This window comes from Agelaius phoeniceus, chromosome 3 (assembly GCF_051311805.1).
Source record: "Agelaius phoeniceus isolate bAgePho1 chromosome 3, bAgePho1.hap1, whole genome shotgun sequence".
NCBI classification, from domain to species: domain Eukaryota; kingdom Metazoa; phylum Chordata; class Aves; order Passeriformes; family Icteridae; genus Agelaius; species Agelaius phoeniceus.
Window position 1 is genome coordinate 2,591,650 of NC_135267.1, and position 17,639 is coordinate 2,609,288.

The 17,639-nt window shown below is 49.2% G+C and overlaps 1 protein-coding gene across 3 annotated transcripts in view; it reads right to left on the minus strand.

The window, feature by feature from the left end:
- Nucleotides 1-17,639, minus strand: part of ELP3 (elongator acetyltransferase complex subunit 3) — a 154,964-nt gene that overhangs the window by 115,196 nt on the left and 22,129 nt on the right. For all 3 annotated transcript variants that reach the window (XM_077176464.1, XM_077176463.1, XM_077176465.1), the window contains exon 7: nt 17,084-17,238. In XM_077176464.1, coding sequence (XP_077032579.1) covers nt 17,084-17,238 — 155 coding nt within the window. The remainder of the gene's footprint in view (nt 1-17,083; nt 17,239-17,639) is intronic.

The window sequence follows — 17,639 nt, forward strand, 5'->3', positions numbered from 1 at the left end:
CAGCTTTTCCTGAGGAAAAACCCCACAAACTCAAAGTGCTGCTGCATAAATGAAAGTGTCCAGCCCAGCCCCTTTGCTTTTGAGTTTCTTTATCCACCTCTAGAATGAGACTGAGCTCGTCCCCAGCTGACTCCACCAGAGAAAACATTTAGCTCGAGGAAGGAAAACAGCTTGATTGCTGCTTTGAGGAAACGAAGGAATTGTATCCATAAAATTATAAAGAGAGCTAATAAAAAGCAGCCATCAGCCAGAAGTGCCAGTGAGAGTTGTGCTTTAGCTCATCTCTTGCCAAAGCAAGTCCCTCACCTATAAAAACCAAAAAGTGAAAAATGTGCAAATCCTGGATTTCCCCCCAAAAACGCTCCTGGGTTTGCTGCAGCTGCAGCAGCAGCTCCAGGAACTCCTGGTGCCTCTGCTCCCTCCTGGAGAGCTCCAAGGTGCTGGAAGGAGAGGAGCTTGAAGGGTCTGGCCAAGCTGATTTGATGGTTTTACTCAACTTTTAATGGTGGTTGAGTCATTGTTTGGAAAATGATTTCAGCTTTTGAGCTGCTGCAGTCGCTCAGAACTGCATCATCCTCGGGCACAGCCACCCCTCCCAGCTCCAGGGACGACGTGCTGTCCCCAGGAGCAACTTCCTGCCATGGGAGGAGGTGAAACCTTCCCTCAAATGGCACAAAAAGGGGTTTAGTCACACATACACAGAGAGCAGCCAGCCAAAGATCACCTGGCTCTTCCCAGAGGGGGGGAAAAGCAGATTTGTGGGTGCTGGCCTCTCCTGCCAAGGAACAAGGGACAGGGAACAGCCCCAAGCTGTGCCAGGGGTGGTTTAGATTGGATAGCAGGAGTAATTCCATCCCCAGGAGGGTTGGGACAGTGCTGGAGTCACCATTGCTGGCAGTGCTCAAAAATGGGGATGTGACACTTTGGGGATGTGGCACTTTGGGGATGTGGCACTTTGGGGATGTGGAACTTTGGGGGATGTGGCACTTTGGGGGATGTGGCACTTTGGGGATGTGGCACTTTGGGGATGTGGCACTTTGGGGACCTGGCACTTTGGGGACCTGGCACTTTGGGGATGTGGCACTTTGGGGAATGTGGCTCTTTGGGGATGTGGCACTTTTGGGACGTGGCACTTTGGGGATGTGGCACTTTGGGGATGTGGCACTTTGGGGAATGTGGCTCTTTGGGGATGTGGCACTTTGGGGGATGTGGCACTTTTGGGGATGTGGCACTTTGGGGATGTGGCACTTTGGGGGATGTGGCACTTTGGGGATGTGGCACTTTTGGGGATGTGGCACTTTGGGGATGTGGCACTTTGGGGATGTGGCACATGGGGGATGTGGCACTTTTGGGATGTGGCACTTTGGGGACGTGGCACTTTGGGGGTGTGGCACTTTGGGGACCTGGCACTTTGGGGATGTGGCACTTTGGGGATGTGGCACTTTGGGGATGTGGCTCTTTGGGGATGTGGCACTTTTGGGATGTGGCACTTTGGGGATGTGGCTCTTTGGGGATGTGGCACTTTGGGGGACGTGGCACTTTGGGGATGTGGCACTTTGGGGATGTGGCACTTTGGGGATGTGGCTCTTTGGGGATGTGGCACTTTGGGGATGTGGCACTTTGGGGATATGGCACTTTGGGGGACGTGGCACTTTGGGGGATATGGCACTTTGGGGACGTGGCACTTTGGGGATATGGCACTTTGGGGGATGTGGCACTTTGGGGACCTGGCACTTTGGGGATGTGGCACTTTGGGGATGTGGCACTTTGGGGATGTGGCACTGTGGGGATGTGGCACTTTGGGGATGTGGCACTTTGGGGATGTGGCACATGGGGGATGTGGCACTTTGGGGACGTGGCACTTTGGGGATGTGGCTCTTTGGGGATGTGGCACTTTGGGGATGTGGCACTTTGGGGATGTGGCACTTTGGGGGATGTGGCACTTTGGGGATGTGGCACTTTGGGGACCTGGCACTTTGGGGATGTGGCACTTTGGGGATGTGGCACTTTGGGGACGTGGCACTTTGGGGATGTGGCACTTTGGGGGATGTGGCACTTTGGGGATATGGCACTTTGGGGACCTGGCACTTTGGGGATGTGGCACATGGGGGATGTGGCACTTTGGGGGACCTGGCACTTTGGGGATGTGGCACTTTGGGGGATGTGGCACTTTGGGGATGTGGCACTTTGGGGATGTGGCACTTTGGGGACGTGGTTTTTTAGTGCTGCTGGACTTGATGACCTTAAAGGTCCCTTTAAAGTGAATTATTCCAGGATTCCATGATCTGGAGAAGAGAATGGAACCAAACTCTGGAAGACACAGGAGAATCTTCCATAAAGCAAGGATGGAAAGAGCTCAAGGAGCCAGAAATGGGAGTGGCACATGGGGACAGAAATGATGTGGCACTTTGGGGATGTGGCACTTTGGGGATGTGGCACTTTGGGGACGTGGCACTTTGGGGACGTGGTTTAGTGCTGCTGGACTTGATGACCTTAAAGGTCCCTTCTAAAGTGAATTATTCCAGGATTCCATGGTCTGGAGAAGAGAATGGAACCAAACTCTGGAAAACACAGGAGCATCTTCCATACAGCAAGGATTGGAAAGAGCTCAAGGAGGCAGAAATGGGAGGTGGAAACTGCTCCTGTCCCAGCCCTCAGGGGAGCCAAGGCTTGGGCTGGGATGCTCTGATTGCACCTCCAGGAACATCTGAGCTGAGCTCTGAACACCCCAGCTGAACCCACAGCTCCCCCAGAGCCACCTGAGGAAAAAGGGGAGGATTTTCCTACCCAGGAAACAAATTCCTGCGGATTTCTGAATTTCCAGAGCAGCGCACAAAGAGATGGAGCAGACAAAGGTGACGCAGAGAGATTTAAAGAACGAGGCTGTGGCACAAGTCAGGGCCCAGAGAGAGGGAGAGCAAAGCAAGGCTGCACAAACACCCCCAGCTCTGCACTTCCAGCTTTGGAGCCTCCAACTTCCCAAACTCCTGAGCCATGAAAGGCGCAGGCTCCCGGGGCTGCCACGCGGATTTCACAGCAAGCAGCCCCAAAGCTGCAGCAAAACCCCTGCTCCACACCCCCTGCAAAAGTATGAAAATTAAACCTCCTTTTTTCCTTTGTTCCACACCGATTGCACCCACCATGGCACCAGAAAATGAGTTTTCTTTCAAATGAATTTAGCGCCGATAAATGATGTGGCACTTGGGGATGTGGTTTAGGGCTGCTGGACTTGATGACCTTAAACATCCCTTCTAAACTGAATTATTCCATGATTCCATGATTTGGAAAAGAGAATGGAACCAAACTCTGGGACAGGAGCATCTTCCATAAAGCAAGGACTGGAAAGAGCTCAAGGAGGCAGAAATGGGAGTGGCACATGGGGACAGAAATGATGCGGCACTTTGGGGACGTGGTTTAGGGCTGCTGGACTTGATGACCTTAAAGGTCCCTTTAAAGTGAATTATTCCATGATTCCATGATCTGGAGAAGAGAATGGAACCAAACTATGGAAGACACAGGAGCATCTTCCATAAAGCAAGGATTGGCAGGAGCTCAAGAAGCCAAAAATGGGAGGTGGAAACTGCTCCTGCTCTGCCGGGCACAGCGCGCTCCACAAAGCTGCAACAAAACCCCTGCAAAAGTATGAAAATTAAACCTCTTTTTTCCTTTGTTCCACACCGATTGCACCCACCATGTCACCAGAAAATGAGTTTTCTTTCAAATTAATTTAGCGCCGTTGAAAGGCGGGCGGCTCCGGGTTTGCAGCGTCAATGAGGCGAGCAGAGCGCAGCTGAGGGAACCATAAAGCGCATTTCCCTATTTCACCAGCTCATTTCCATGCCGGCTGCAAAGCAATCTCCGCTGGAAAAAGGGAATTCGGGTCCCCTGTCAGCGCTGCAGGGCACGGCATGATCACTTCGGATCGTTCTCACCTCAGCAATTGGTGATGCTTGAGTTTGTGCCGGCTTGGAAAATCAGAATACAACGAGCACTGCCCCTGCGAGCTGCGGTGAAATGAGGAGGGGATTAACCCCAGGATGGCGGAAATAATGAGGGAATTAACCCCAAAATGTTATTCACGCACAGCACCCTGTGAAAAAAGCCTATTTTATGATTGGCTTGTGCAAATATCCAAATGAATATTGTGTGTGTTGTGTTAGAAAGTAATGCTGGATTCATTCTCTTAAGTAGTGTGGTAAATAGAGTTTTAGGTTACAACAAAATGTTCAAATAGAAACTGTGCTGTGTAGGATACTTTTTAGAAAGAAAGGACTCACAGTGAAATAGCAGCCACAGGACACCTGAATCTTTCAGAGAAAATGAATTTATTGCCCTCTTATCAGAAGAAATGAACTTCTTCCTACCTTGAAGGCGCTGCTAGGATTAGAAGGAAGAAGCTGAGGATGACCAGACAGAATCCTGTATTTGAATGGAATTTATGCATCATGGATGAGGTGTATGAATATGCAATAGATTATTGTTTTTAAGGGTTAATCCTCTGTTAATGTGTGTCCTTTTTCGGGCTTATTATTATTACTACTCTAACTGGATTACTATTTTTATAACCAATTTTATTACTATGAAACTTTTAGAATTTTCAAGCCGAGCGATTGGCGTTTTTCACAGCCCTGTTCTCTCCATGACATCACCCCTGGCTCAGCGGCACAATTGCAATTTAAACCCCACAATCAGCCCCAGGCCGGGCTCACACTCACACAGGTGGCCAAACCTTGAATAAATCTCCATTTCCAGCCACCAAGCCCAGCTGGCCACACGGATCCCACCCTGCCATTAACATTTTAGTGCAGGTCATTGGAGAACTTGTTGTGCTCTGCCAAATTACACGGGCACAGCAGCAAGAAGGAGCAAAGTATTCCCTCTGGCAGGTGTTCAGCAGTAATTTGCTGAAAACCTACAGGAAAAATTCATTATTTAGCTCTGACAATGTCATGACCGCTAAGGCTGACGCTGTTTCCAGCAGCACGGGATGAAAAGGTGGATTTACAAATATTGCTCATTTTGGGGTGGCTCCAATTCCTGAGGAAACACCTCGGGATTCTCGGAGGAAAAAGGGTTTGGTTGCGACATCCTCAGTGGGAAACCCAAAACCACACACGGGTTTGGTTTCTTCATGTGTTCCATTCCAAACTGGAATATTTCCCATGCAGTAATAGGGCAGATAACAGGATAAGCAACCCCATTCCATGGCTGAGGAAGGGAGGAAGGAAGATGGAAAGCTCCCTGCCACGAGATTAGGATCTGATGAAATGACTTTTTGCTCAGAGAGCTTCCAAATAACATCGACCCCAGCAGTTAAAAGTTGGGAAATGCAGCAGGAAATGAGCAGCAACAAAGGCCAGACAGCTTTGGGGCAAAATTCCATAAATTCTGCCAGACTTATGGGGGGATTAACACTTGGTGATAAGCAGAATTTAATGGTAAATATAAACGGGTTTGATTGGTAAATATAAAATGGTTTGGGTGGGAAGGGACCCTAAAGCTCATCCCATTCCAGCCTCAACACCTTCCACTACCCCGGGCTGCTCCAACCTTGGACATTCCCAGGGATGAGGAACCAAAACCTCCCTGGGAAAGGGAAGGGAAGGGAAGGGAAGGGAAGGGAAGGGAAGGGAAGGGAAGGGAAGGGAAGGGAAGGGAAGGGAAGGGAAGGGAAGGGAAGGGAAGGGAAGGGAAGGGAAGGGAAATGGAAAGGAAAATGGAAAGGAAAATGGAAAGGAAAATGGAAAGGAAAATGGAAAGGAAAATGGAAAGGAAAATGGAAAGGAAAGGAAAATGGAAAGGAAAATGGAAAGGAAAGGAAAGGAAAGGAAAGGAAAGGAAAGGAAAGGAAAGGAAAGGAAAGGAAAGGAAAGGAAAGGAAAGGAAAGGAAAGGAAAGGAAAGGAAAGGAAAGGAAAGGAAAGGAAAGGAAAGGAGGAAGTGGCGGAAGGAAGGAAGTGGCGGAAGGAAGGAAGTGGCGGAAGGAAGTGGCGGAAGGAAGTGGCGGAAGGAAGGAAGGAAGTGGCGGAAGGAAGGAAGGAAGGAAGGAAGGAAGGAAGGAAGGAAGGAAGGAAGTGGCGGAAGGAAGGAAGGAAGTGGCGGAAGGAAGTGGCGGAAGGAAGTGGCGGAAGGAAGGAAGGAAGGAAGGAAGGAAGGAAGGAAGGAAGGAAGGAAGGAAGGAAGGAAGGAAGGAAGGAAGGAAGGAAGGAAGGAAGGAAGGAAGGAAGGAAGGAAGGAAGGAAGGAAGGAAGGAAGGAAGGAAGGAAGGAAGGAAGGAAGGAAGGAAGGAAGGAAGGAAGTGGCGGAAGGAAGGAAGGAAGGAAGTGGCGGAAGGAAGGAAGTGGCGGAAGGAAGGAAGGAAGTGGCGGAAGGAAGGAAGGAAGTGGCGGAAGTGGCGGAAGTGGCGGAAGTGGCGGAAGTGGCGGAAGTGGCGGAAGGAAGGAAGGAAGGAAGGAAGGAAGGAAGGAAGGAAGGAAGGAAGGAAGGAAGGAAGGAAGGAAGGAAGGAAGGAAGGAAGGAAGGAAGGAAGGAAGGAAGGAAGGAAGGAAGGAAGGAAGGAAGGAAGGAAGGAAGGAAGGACATCGACTCCAGCAGTTAAAAGTTGGGAAGTGCAGCAGGAAATGAGCAGCAACAAAGGCCAGACAGCTTTGGGGTAAAAACCCATAAATTCTGCAAGATTTAGGAAGGCATTTAGGGACTAACACTCAGTGATAAACAGGTTGAAATTAAATAGTTTGGGTGGGAAGGGACCTTAAAGCTCATCCCATTCCAGCCTCAACACCTTCCACTACCCCGGGCTGCTCCAACCTTGGACATTTCCAGGGATGAGCAACCACAACTCCCTGGGAAATCCGTGCCAGTGCCTCAGCACATCCAAAGGCTGGAAACAAAGCAAATCTGCCTGGTTTTTTTCCAGAATTATTAGGAGCTAGGCTGCAAATCTCCGGGAACAAAAGGGAATCTGGGCAGATTTTGTGCTGTAAACGATCTGGCACTAAAACAACAGCCACTTATCTCCTGCCTGGCCTGCTGCATGTCCGCGGGGATTTGACAGACAAGCTCGGATGGATCCAGCCCATTTCCAGCGCTGCTGCTGCCTCCTGCGATTCCCCTCCGTGAGAAGTGCATTTTATACGGCTCTGTGTGGCAGATATTTACCGTGTGCCTTTGGATGTATTGATTAGCAGGGCTGTGTTAACGTTTTGATAATATGGAAAATGGAATTCAAAGGTAACTTTTGCAGATAAAATCAGAACTATGATTTTTTAAAGAAGGGAATGAGGCACTCGCAGCGAGACAGCAGCCCCAGGACACTTAAATCTTTCAGAGATAAAGAATTTTTTGTTCCCTGATCAGAAGAAATGAACTTCTTCCCACTGAACACTTCCCACCTCGAAGGCGCTGTCAGGATTCAGAGGAAGAAGCTGAGGATGACCAGACAGAATCCTGTGTTTGAATGGAATTTATGCATCATGTGTGAGGTGTATGAATATGCAACAGGCTGTTGTTTTTAGGGGTTAATCCTTTGTTAATGCGTGTCCTTTTTCCCAGAAAAGGTACCCGGACATCCATAACTCTTTGTCCCTATTGTCTCATATCGTCCTAATTCAAATTGTCCAGATTATTCTTACTCTAATTACATTCCCATTTTTAAAACCATTGTGTTCCTATGAAACTTTTAACATTTTCAAACCAAGCGATTGGCGCTTTTCACGCCTCCGCACGGGAGGGGGACACGGGGCCCGGTGAGTCCCCACATCCCAAAACTGCCGCTGGGATCGGAGCTGAACCCGGCAATTTGGAGCCTCGAGAGCCTCCCTGTCACCGCACCCACTCATTAGGGCAGGGCCAGGGCCGGGAGCTGACTGCCAAATGCAATTTTTAATTTCCCCCTCGGCCAGGGGCAGAGATTGAGCTCCTTCAATCCAAAATTCCGCGGATTTGCGCCGGGGTGCGCGGTGGCAGATGAAGGGTGAGGAGCGAGCATCACCTGGAGCACGGGGTCAAGGTAGATAAAAGGAGATAAAAGGAGATAAAAGGAGATAAAAGGAGAACAGCGAGCGCGCTCGATGGCCCCAGCATGAATCACTGCACAGTGACTCAAAGCCTGCCTCGGTTTTTTGTTGGTTTTTTTCTGTTGGAATCACAATTAGCAACTCGGGAAGCTCAATTAAGGGACATTAGTGGAACGAGCTCCGGAATTGCAGGGCGGTTTTTCGGCTGCCTGCAGGAGGCAGGAGGTGAAAAGGGTTTGCTCCGACCTCTGGCCAGGAGCAGAGGATTTCTCACTCTGGGCTCGGTGGAACACAGGCTCAATGTGCTCATCTGTTACCCCACAGACCCCACAGCGCCCTAAAAACTGAGCAAAAAGGCTGAATTTTGGTTAAAATGCAGCACCAGGCTGCCCCTGTCTCCCAGAAAAGGTCCAAAAGTCTTATTTAGAACAGACTTCAACTTTAGAAAGCACCATTTTATAAAAGCAGCTTTGTTCCTCGATATTGAAAAGCAAATCCAGGCGTTGCTGAACCTTCAGAATCCCAAAATTCCAGATGGGTTTGGGTGGGAAGGGACCTCAAAGCTCATCCAGTTCCATCCCCAACACCTTCCCCTGTCCCAGACTGCTCCAGCCTGGCCTTGGACACTTCAGGGATCCAGGAACAGCCACAAATCCTCTGGGAATTCTGTGCCAGGGCCACCCCACCCTCCCAAAATCCCAGCCAGCCCCGCCCTCTGCCTGCAGCCACCGGGATTTCCTGGAGCCATCAGAGGAGGAATGGCTGAAAAATCTGAAATTGAGGTGAGAATCTGAGAATGGTTGGGCTTGGAGAGGTCTCTGGCTGAAAAATCTGAAATTAAGGTGGGAATCTGAGAATGGTTGGGGTTGAGAGGTCTCTGGCTGAAATTAAGCTGAGAATTTGAGAATGGTTGGGGTTGAGAGGTCTCTGGCTGAAAAATCTGAAATTGAGGTGAGAATTTGAGAATGGTTGGGGTTGAGAGGTCTCTGGCTGAAATTAAGGTGAGAATTTGAGAATGGTTGGGGTTGAGAGGTCTCTGGCTGAAATATCTGAAATTGAGGTGAGAATTTAAGAATGGTTGGGCTTGGAGAGGTCTCTGGCTGAAATATCTGAAATTAAGGTGGGAATTTGAGAATGGTTGGGGTTGGAGCTCAGATTTTGTCCTGTTCCCCAAAAAAAAAAATCAATCTGGCTTTTTTTGGGATGGCTGGAGGAAAACTTCCCTCCCCACCAGGATAATTGTGGGCAACTGCTGCCTGTCCCCAGCCCCACGGGGGACACAAAAGAATTCCTGGCACAGGAAACTGATGGAAATCCAAGGAAAAGGTGGATGGAAATCCAGGGGAAAGGTGGATGGAAATCCAGGGAAAAGGTGGATGGAAATCCAAGGAAAAGGTGGATGGAAATCCAAGGAAAATGTGGATGGAAATCCAAGGAAAAGGGGATGGAAATCCAAGGAAAAGATGGATGGAAATCCAAGGAAAAGGTGGAGTCAGGAGCTGCTCCACCAGGAATCAAAGGCAGCAATTCCCCCTCAAGGGTTCTGGGGGTTCCATGTGGAAAATGAGATTTTTAAGGGACTGATGGCCCAGTTTTGGGTCTGTTGTGGGATATTTGTGTGTGATTTGCAGCTGGATGTTGTCTCAGGAAAATCAGAGATTAGAGTGGGTTATCTCCTCACTCTGTCACGTGCCAGCCTTATCAAACATCAGGCATCAGAAGAAAAAATTTAAAAATATAAATTATTTCTGTGTCCCTAAAGATACTGAAACCACAGAAATCATGAAAATCAGGGAATGGTTTGGGTGGGGAAAATCATGGAATGGTTTGGGTGGGAGGGGACCTTCAGGATGATCCAATTCCAAGCACCTTCCATGAGGTCAGGCTGCTCCAGCCTGGCCTTGGACACTGCCAGGGATTTCTGGGAATTCCATTCAGCCAGGAATTGCTTCCCATCTAAATCCCATCTAAACCTCTCTTTTCCCAGTGGAAATCACAGAAATCATGAAAATCAGGGAATGGTTTGGGTGGGAAGGGACCATTCCAAGCACCTGCAGGAACCTTCCATCAAATCAGGCTGTCCTGGCCTTGGACACTGCCAGGGATCTCTGGAGATGCCATTCAGCCAGGAATTCCTTCCCAAACCCCATCCAAACCTCTCTAAATCTCTTCTAAAGATACTAAAATCACAGAAATCATGAAAATCAGGGAATGGTTTGGGTGGGGAAAATCATGGAATGGTTTGGGTGGAAGGGACCTTCACGATGATCCAATTCCAAGCACCTGCAGGAACCTTCCATGAAATCAGGCTGCCCTGGCCTTGGACACTGCCAGGGATCTCTGGGAATTCCATTCAGCCAGGAATTGCTTCCCATCTAAATCCCATCTAAACCTCTTTAAATCTCTTCTAAAGATACTAAAATCACAGAAATGATGAAAATCAGGGAATGGTTTGGGTGGGAAGGGACCTTCAGGATGATCCAATTCCAAGCACCTTCCATGAGATCAGGCTGCTCCAGCCTGGCCTTGGCCTTGGACACTCAAGGATTTCTGGGAATTGTATTCAGCCAGGAATTGCTTCCCATCTAAATTCCATCTAAACCTCTCTAAATCTCTTCTAAAGATACTAAAATCACAGAAATTATGAAAATCATGGAATGGTTTGGGCCTTGGACACTGCCAGGGATCTCTGGGAATTCTATTCAGCCAGGAATTGCTTCCCAAACCCCATCCAAACCTCTCTTTCCTCAGTGAGAACCCATTCCCTGTCCCTCCATCCCTTACCCCAAGCCCTCTCCAGCTCTCCTGGATCCCCTTTAGGCCCTGAGCTCTCCTGGATCCCCTTTAGGCCCTGAGCTCTCCTGGATCCCCTTTAGGCCCTGAGCTCTCCCTGGAGCCCCTTTAGGCCCTGAGCTCTCCTGGATCCCCTTTAGGCCCTGAGCTCTCCAGGATCCCCTTTAGGCTCTGAGCTCTCCCTGGATCCCCTTTAGGCCCTGAGCTCTCCTGGAGCCCCTTTAGGCTCTGAGCTCTCCTGGATCCCCTTTAGGCCCTGAGCTCTCCTGGATCCCCTTTAGGCCCTGAGCTCTCCCTGCGTCCCCTTTAGGCTCTGAGCTCTCCTGGAGCCCCTTTAGGCTCTGAGCTCTCCTGGATCCCCTTTAGGCTCTGAGCTCTCCTGGATCCCCTTTAGGCTCTGAGCTCTCCTGGATCCCCTTTAGGCCCTGAGCTCTCCTGGATCCCCTTTAGGCTCTGAGCTCTCCTGGATCCCCTTTAGGCCCTGAGCTCTCCCTGCGTCCCCTTTAGGCTCTGAGCTCTCCTGGAGCCCCTTTAGGCCCTGAGCTCTCCAGGATCCCCTTTAGGCTCTGAGCTCTCCTGGATCCCCTTTAGGCTCTGAGCTCTCCTGGATCCCCTTTAGGCCCTGAGCTCTCCTGGATCCCCTTTAGGCCCTGAGCTCTCCCTGGAGCCCCTTTAGGCTCTGAGCTCTCCTGGATCCCCTTTAGGCTCTGAGCTCTCCCTGGATCCCCTTTAGGCTCTGAGCTCTCCCTGGCTCCCTTTAGGCCCTGAGCTCTCCTGGATCCCCTTTAGGCCCTGAGCTCTCCCTGGATCCCCTTTAGGCTCTGAGCTCTCCTGGATCCCCTTGAGGCTGAGCTCTCCTGGATCCCCTTTAGGCTCTGAGCTCTCCTGGATCCCCTTTAGGCTCTGAGCTCTCCCTGGATCCCCTTGAGGCTGAGCTCTCCTGGATCCCCTTTAGGCCCTGAGCTCTCCTGAATCCCCTTTAGGCTCTGAGCTCTCCTGGAGCCCCTTTAGGCTCTGAGCTCTCCAGGATCCCCTTTAGGCTCTGAGCTCTCCTGGAGCCCCTTTAGGCCCTGAGCTCTCCTGGAGCCCCTTTAGGCTCTGAGCTCTCCTGGATCCCCTTTAGGCCCTGAGCTCTCCCTGGATCCCCTTTAGGCCCTGAGCTCTCCTGGATCCCCTTTAGGCTCTGAGCTCTCCTGCAGCCCCTTTGGGCTCTGAGCTCTCCTGGAGCCCCTTTAGGCCCTGAGCTCTCCTGGATCCCCTTTAGGCTCTGAGCTCTCCCTGGATCCCCTTTAGGCTCTGAGCTCTCCTGGATCCCCTTTAGGCCCTGAGCTCTCCTGGATCCCCTTTAGGCTCTGAGCTCTCCTGGATCCCCTTTGGGCTCTGAGCTCTCCTGGATCCCCTTGAGGCCCTGAGCTCTCCTGGATCCCCTTTGGGCCCTGAGCTCTCCTGGATCCCCTTTAGGCCCTGAGCTCTCCCTGGATCCCCTTGAGGCCCTGAGCTCTCCCTGGATCCCCTTTGGGCTCTGAGCTCTCCTGGAGCCCCTTTGGGCTCTGAGCTCTCCTGGATCCCCTTTAGGCTCTGAGCTCTCCTGGATCCCTTTTTTCCCCTTTTTCCCCCCCAGCCCAGCTCAGGAGATGCTGCTGCACTCCCAGGAGGTGCAGGGCTGCAATCCCGGGTTTCTGTGCTTTTCCCCGAGCTCTGTTCCCTCATTAGGAGTCAGCTCCCGCTGCTGCCGTGGTGACTCACGGTGGTGGTGGTGGCAGCTCAATAAGCCCAGCACCCCTCATGACTCACGGGTCAGGTGAGAGGAGCAGCAATTCTCATTTGCATGAGCATTTTTACACCTTTCCCCTGCTCTTGATTGTCCTCGGCAAAGAGCAAAAGGAGCCGCAATCAGCTCCACGCTCGGGGCCTTGATGGGAGCAGATGAGTTTCTCCAGGGGGAGAAGAAAAAAATAAAAAATAAAAACCCATCCAGCAGCGATTCTGTGGCGATTGTGAAACCCTGAATAATTTTAATTATTGCAAACCTGCTGCTGAGGAAGGGAAGCTTATCAGCGAGCCCACAGCCCGGCCTGACAGGCACCCAGAAATTCTGAAGTGGTGCTCTCAGGGAGAAAAATGAAAACTTCTGGGTCCTCTCAGAAACAAAGATCCCCCCTGGCTCTGCAATTCTTCACCCGCTCCTTGGCCAAGCTATTTCTCAGGCAAAGCCAAGCACCTCGAGCAAAGATTGCTGTCTGAATTTCTGTTTATTACCCCAAAAGGGAGGTGCTGCAGAAATATTAAAACCCAGGGAATTAATTCCCTTCCTCGCCTCTGGAAGTTTCCCTGTTTATCTTTGCAAAAAATCACACTTTTGGTGGATGAGTTCACCCATTTATCTACGAGAAAACCAGAATTTCAGGAGATTCAGGTGACATCCAGGCTGGTTTGAGGGATAATTTCTTTACCCTGTCCTAGTGAGGGAAAGGATCCTTTTTATCAGATTAGCTGGCACCAGGAGCCTCAGAGGGCTGATGGAGATGAAGCATCACAAGAAGAAAATTGAAAATGACGTTGGCAGACTGCTGATCCCTCAGGTCGGTGTGTCAGCGTGACAGCAGAGCACAGGGCTGGGACAAAAACCAGAAATTACTGGGGGAAAGGGGGAAAATCGGGGTTTGGAGCAAGAGGGGAGAGTGGGAGCGTCCCTGTGGGTGGCAGGGATGAGTTAAGGTCCTTTCCAAGCCAAACCATGCCAGGATTCTGGGGTTCTCTGCTGGATGAAGGTCCTGTCCCTCATGGAGCAATCTCTGTACAAAATCTGAACTGAAATAAAGATTTGCCCAAGAAATAAATCCTCCAGAGCCCCATTCAGCTCCCACAGCACACAATGGGGAAAACACCCTCAGAACCCACAGGAAGCAATCTCTGGACAAAATCTGAACTGAAATAAAGATTTGCCCAAGGAATAAATCCTCCAGAGCCCCTTTGAGATCCCATTCAGATCCCAGAGCTCACAGCAGGGAAAACACCCTCAGAACTCCTCAGCCATGAGAGCGGTGCCAAAAATCCCCACAGCAGCCCCTGCACAGGGAGATTTTCCAAGGAAGTTTCTGACCATCCCACAAATCCCCACAGGCTGAAGGTCCTGTCCCACATGGAGCAATCTCTGTACAAAATCTGAACTGAAATAAAGATTTGCCCAAGAAATAAATCCTCCAGAACCCCATTGAGATCCCATTGAGATCCCACTCAGATCCCACAGCACACAATGGGGAAAACACCCTCAGAACCCACATGGAGGAATCTCTGGACAAAATCTGAACTGAAATAAAGATTTGCCCAAGAAATAAATCCTCCAGAACCCCATTCAGATCCCACAGCTCACAGCAGGGAAAACACCCTCAGAACTCCTCAGCCATGAGAGCGGTGCCAAAAATCCCCACAGCAGCCCCTGCACAGGGAGATTTTCCAAGGAAGTTTCTGACCATCCCACAAATCCCCACAGGCTGAAGGTCCTGTCCCACATGGAGCAATCTCTGTACAAAATCTGAACTGAAATAAAGATTGGCCCAGGAAATAAATCCTCCAGAACCCCATTGAGATCCCATTCAGATCCCACAGCTCACAACAGGGAAAACACCCTCAGAACCCACAGGAAGGAATCTCTGTACAAAATCTGAACTGAAATAAAGATTTGCCCAGGAAATCAATCCTCCAGAACCCCATTGAGATCCCAGGCAGATCCCACAGCTCACAGCAGGGAAAACACCCTCAGAACTCCTCAGCCATGAGAGCGGTGCCAAAAATCCCCACAGCAGCCCCTGCACAGGGAGATTTTCCAAGGAAGTTTCTGACCATCCCACAAATCCCCACAGCAGGGCTGGGGATGCCACTGCCAGCATCTCCCTCCAGTTTAATCTGTAATTTAAGGGGTTTTTTCCTTGCTGCCTGCTCTGTGCTCCTGCACAGTCCTGTGCTTTCATCCAGGATTGGCCAGGATGGCACCAGGGAGGAGATTTGGGAGCTGGTGCCATCAGCAAGGCCCTGGCAAACAGCACCAACCTGGCTCAAGGTCCTGTCCCACATTGGACAAAATCTAAACTGAAATAAAGATTTGCCCAAGAAATAAATCCTCCAGAACCCCATTGAGATCCCACAGCTCACAGCAGGGAAAACACCCTCAGAACTCCTTAGCCATGAGAGCGGTGCCAAAAATCCCCACAGCAGCCCCTGCACAGGGAGATTTCCCATGAAAGTTTTTGACCATCCCACAAATCCCCACAGGATGAAGGTCCTGTCCCACATGGAGCAATCTCTGTACAAAATCTGAACTGAAATAAAGATTTGCCCAGGAAATAAATCCTCCAGAACCCCATTGAGATCCCACAGCACACAATGGGGAAAACACCCTCAGAACCCACATGGAGGAATCTCTGTACAAAATCTGAACTGAAATAAAGATTGGCCCAAGAAATCAATCCTCCAGAAGCCCATTGAGATCCCACAGCTCACAGCAGGGAAAACACCCTCAGGACTCCTCTCAGCCTCTGCTGGAAGTGCTGAAGGAGCTGAATCCTGGCCACAGAGAGGAATAAATTCAACCTTGACTGTTCAGCTCAGGTGCCACTGCCCATCCCAAGCAAGGCTGCAGTGCCACAGGGCAACAGCCCAGCTCCAGGAGCACAAAGAGCAAAAGCTCTGATTCATCCCCAGTCCCGTTTTCTCCACCTCTCCAAATGCAACTCCAGTAACTCCCACAGAACTGCATTTACCAAGCACTTAGAGTGAGTTTTATGTTAAAAATATGAACCTTGATTCATCTGCTGAGGAACCCACACGCTGCCAGGGCAGGGTTTCTGTCCCCCTGCTCTGACTCCACCGAGTCACTTTGCCTTTAAAATCGCTGGGGCAGAAATAATTCCCTTTTTATCTGCCCAGCAAAGGCCAGGCAGCTTGAAAAATTATTTTAGGCCCAATAAAATCAGCTAAGACACCTGCAGCAGGAGGAAAAAAAAAAAATAAAATATGGACTTCCCACACCATGAATCACAGCAATAATCAGAACGGACCACCCTCCTTCCCTGAGGAGCTGTGTCCTTCAGAAACTCTTTGCCCAACTCGTTTTTTATTTTATCTCCATAAAAACCCACTTGGAAAGAGCAGCAGGGTGGTTTTTGTTTGCTCTTTGAGCGACGACAAGTGGGAGGAACAAAAAAAAAAACAACCCAAAAAAAAAAGCAAATAAAAGGAGCTGAAGTGTTTGGTGCCCTCCAGAGGAAAAAGGGAATTAAGTCGCAGCTTTGAGGTACAAAGGGCTGGTTTTAGAATAATTTCTGCTGGAAATTAGGGTTCTAAAATCACTTTAGCTCTAAAATAATTTCTCTTGGAGGTGCCAGCTCTAAAATCGCTTTTCTTGAGCTGGGTAACACCACAAATCAAAACCCACAGCAGCACAGCCAAGGGACGCTCACTTATTTATCAACTCCAAAACAACCAAACCTCTATTTTAATTTATTTTTTTTTGCCATCAAGCATTGAAAATTCCGAATTTCCTGGCCAGGATCAGGATCAGGCTGTGAGAATTGGAGAATTGGAGAGGCCAGGAGGTGTTTTGGGGCTGGAAGGGGCCGGGAGCTCTGACGCTCTCGGGGCTGAGTCATCCCTGACGTCCCAGCTCCCCCTCCCCAGCTGCAGGCAACAAAAAAATAAATCAAGAATAAATCAAAAATCAATCAAGAATAAATCAAAAATCAATCAGGAATAAATCAAGAATCAATCCCGTGGCCCTGGTGTTCGTCACAACCCCAAATCAGGGTGGTGAAGCGTGACACAGCTGCCTGGAATGGCAAAAAAATCCGAAAAATTTGGATTTTCCTGCACTTCCAGGGGTGCTGCTCTGCAGAGCTGGGAATATTCAGTGCTCAAAACCAACATCTTTGGAAAAAAAATAGGGTTTTCCTCATTGTTTTCAAAGAATAAATCATTTCAGCTGGGAATTATTGCTCACCTGACAGCTTCTGCCACATTGTTGGGTCTGCCTGGTGCTGCTCTGCAGAGCTGGGAATATTCAGTGCTCAAAAACCAAAAAAAAAAACCCCAAAAAATAAGATTTTCCTCATTGTTTTCACAGAATAAACAATTTCAACTGGGAATTATTCCTCACCTGACAGCCTCTGCTTTGTTGTTGGAATATTCAGTGCCCAAAAACCACAGAGTTTCCAAAAAAAACCCTGATTTTCCTCATTGTTTTCAAAGGAGAAATAACAGAAATTGGGAATTATTGCTGACCTGACAGCTTCTGCCACGTTGTTGGAAGTGTGACCAGACAAGGCATCGTGCAGGTTCCTGATGAAATAATCCCTGTAATCCTCAGGTAAAGCCATGAAAGTTCCACCCATCACAATAAATTCCACTTTGTCCACGCTGTGGCCCAGCTGCTTCAGCTGGAAAATTAAAAATATCACAGGAGAAATCATCAGCTGGGGATTTATCCCAAAGGTTTCGCTGGAATTCTTGATTTTTTTAAGTTGTGTTTGATTTTTTTGGTGTTGTTTTATGAGAAATTATTGGTTTTGTATAGGTTTTTATAATGATTATTTTTTTGTTAAAAAAACCCTCAAAAATTATTTTGTTTACTGTAAGAATTCAGTGCAGGTATTGTAGAGAGTTTTCCTGAAAAAACAGAATTATCTCAGTTGCAGGTTACCTAAATGGAGCCAAAAAGGCAAAAAATTCTTTGAATTTCCTTTCATCCATGTAGAATTTCCTTTAATCCTTAAAATTTCCTTTAATCCTGAGGGAGAAAGTTCTGAATTCATGGAGAATTTTCCAATGGATTTGGAGA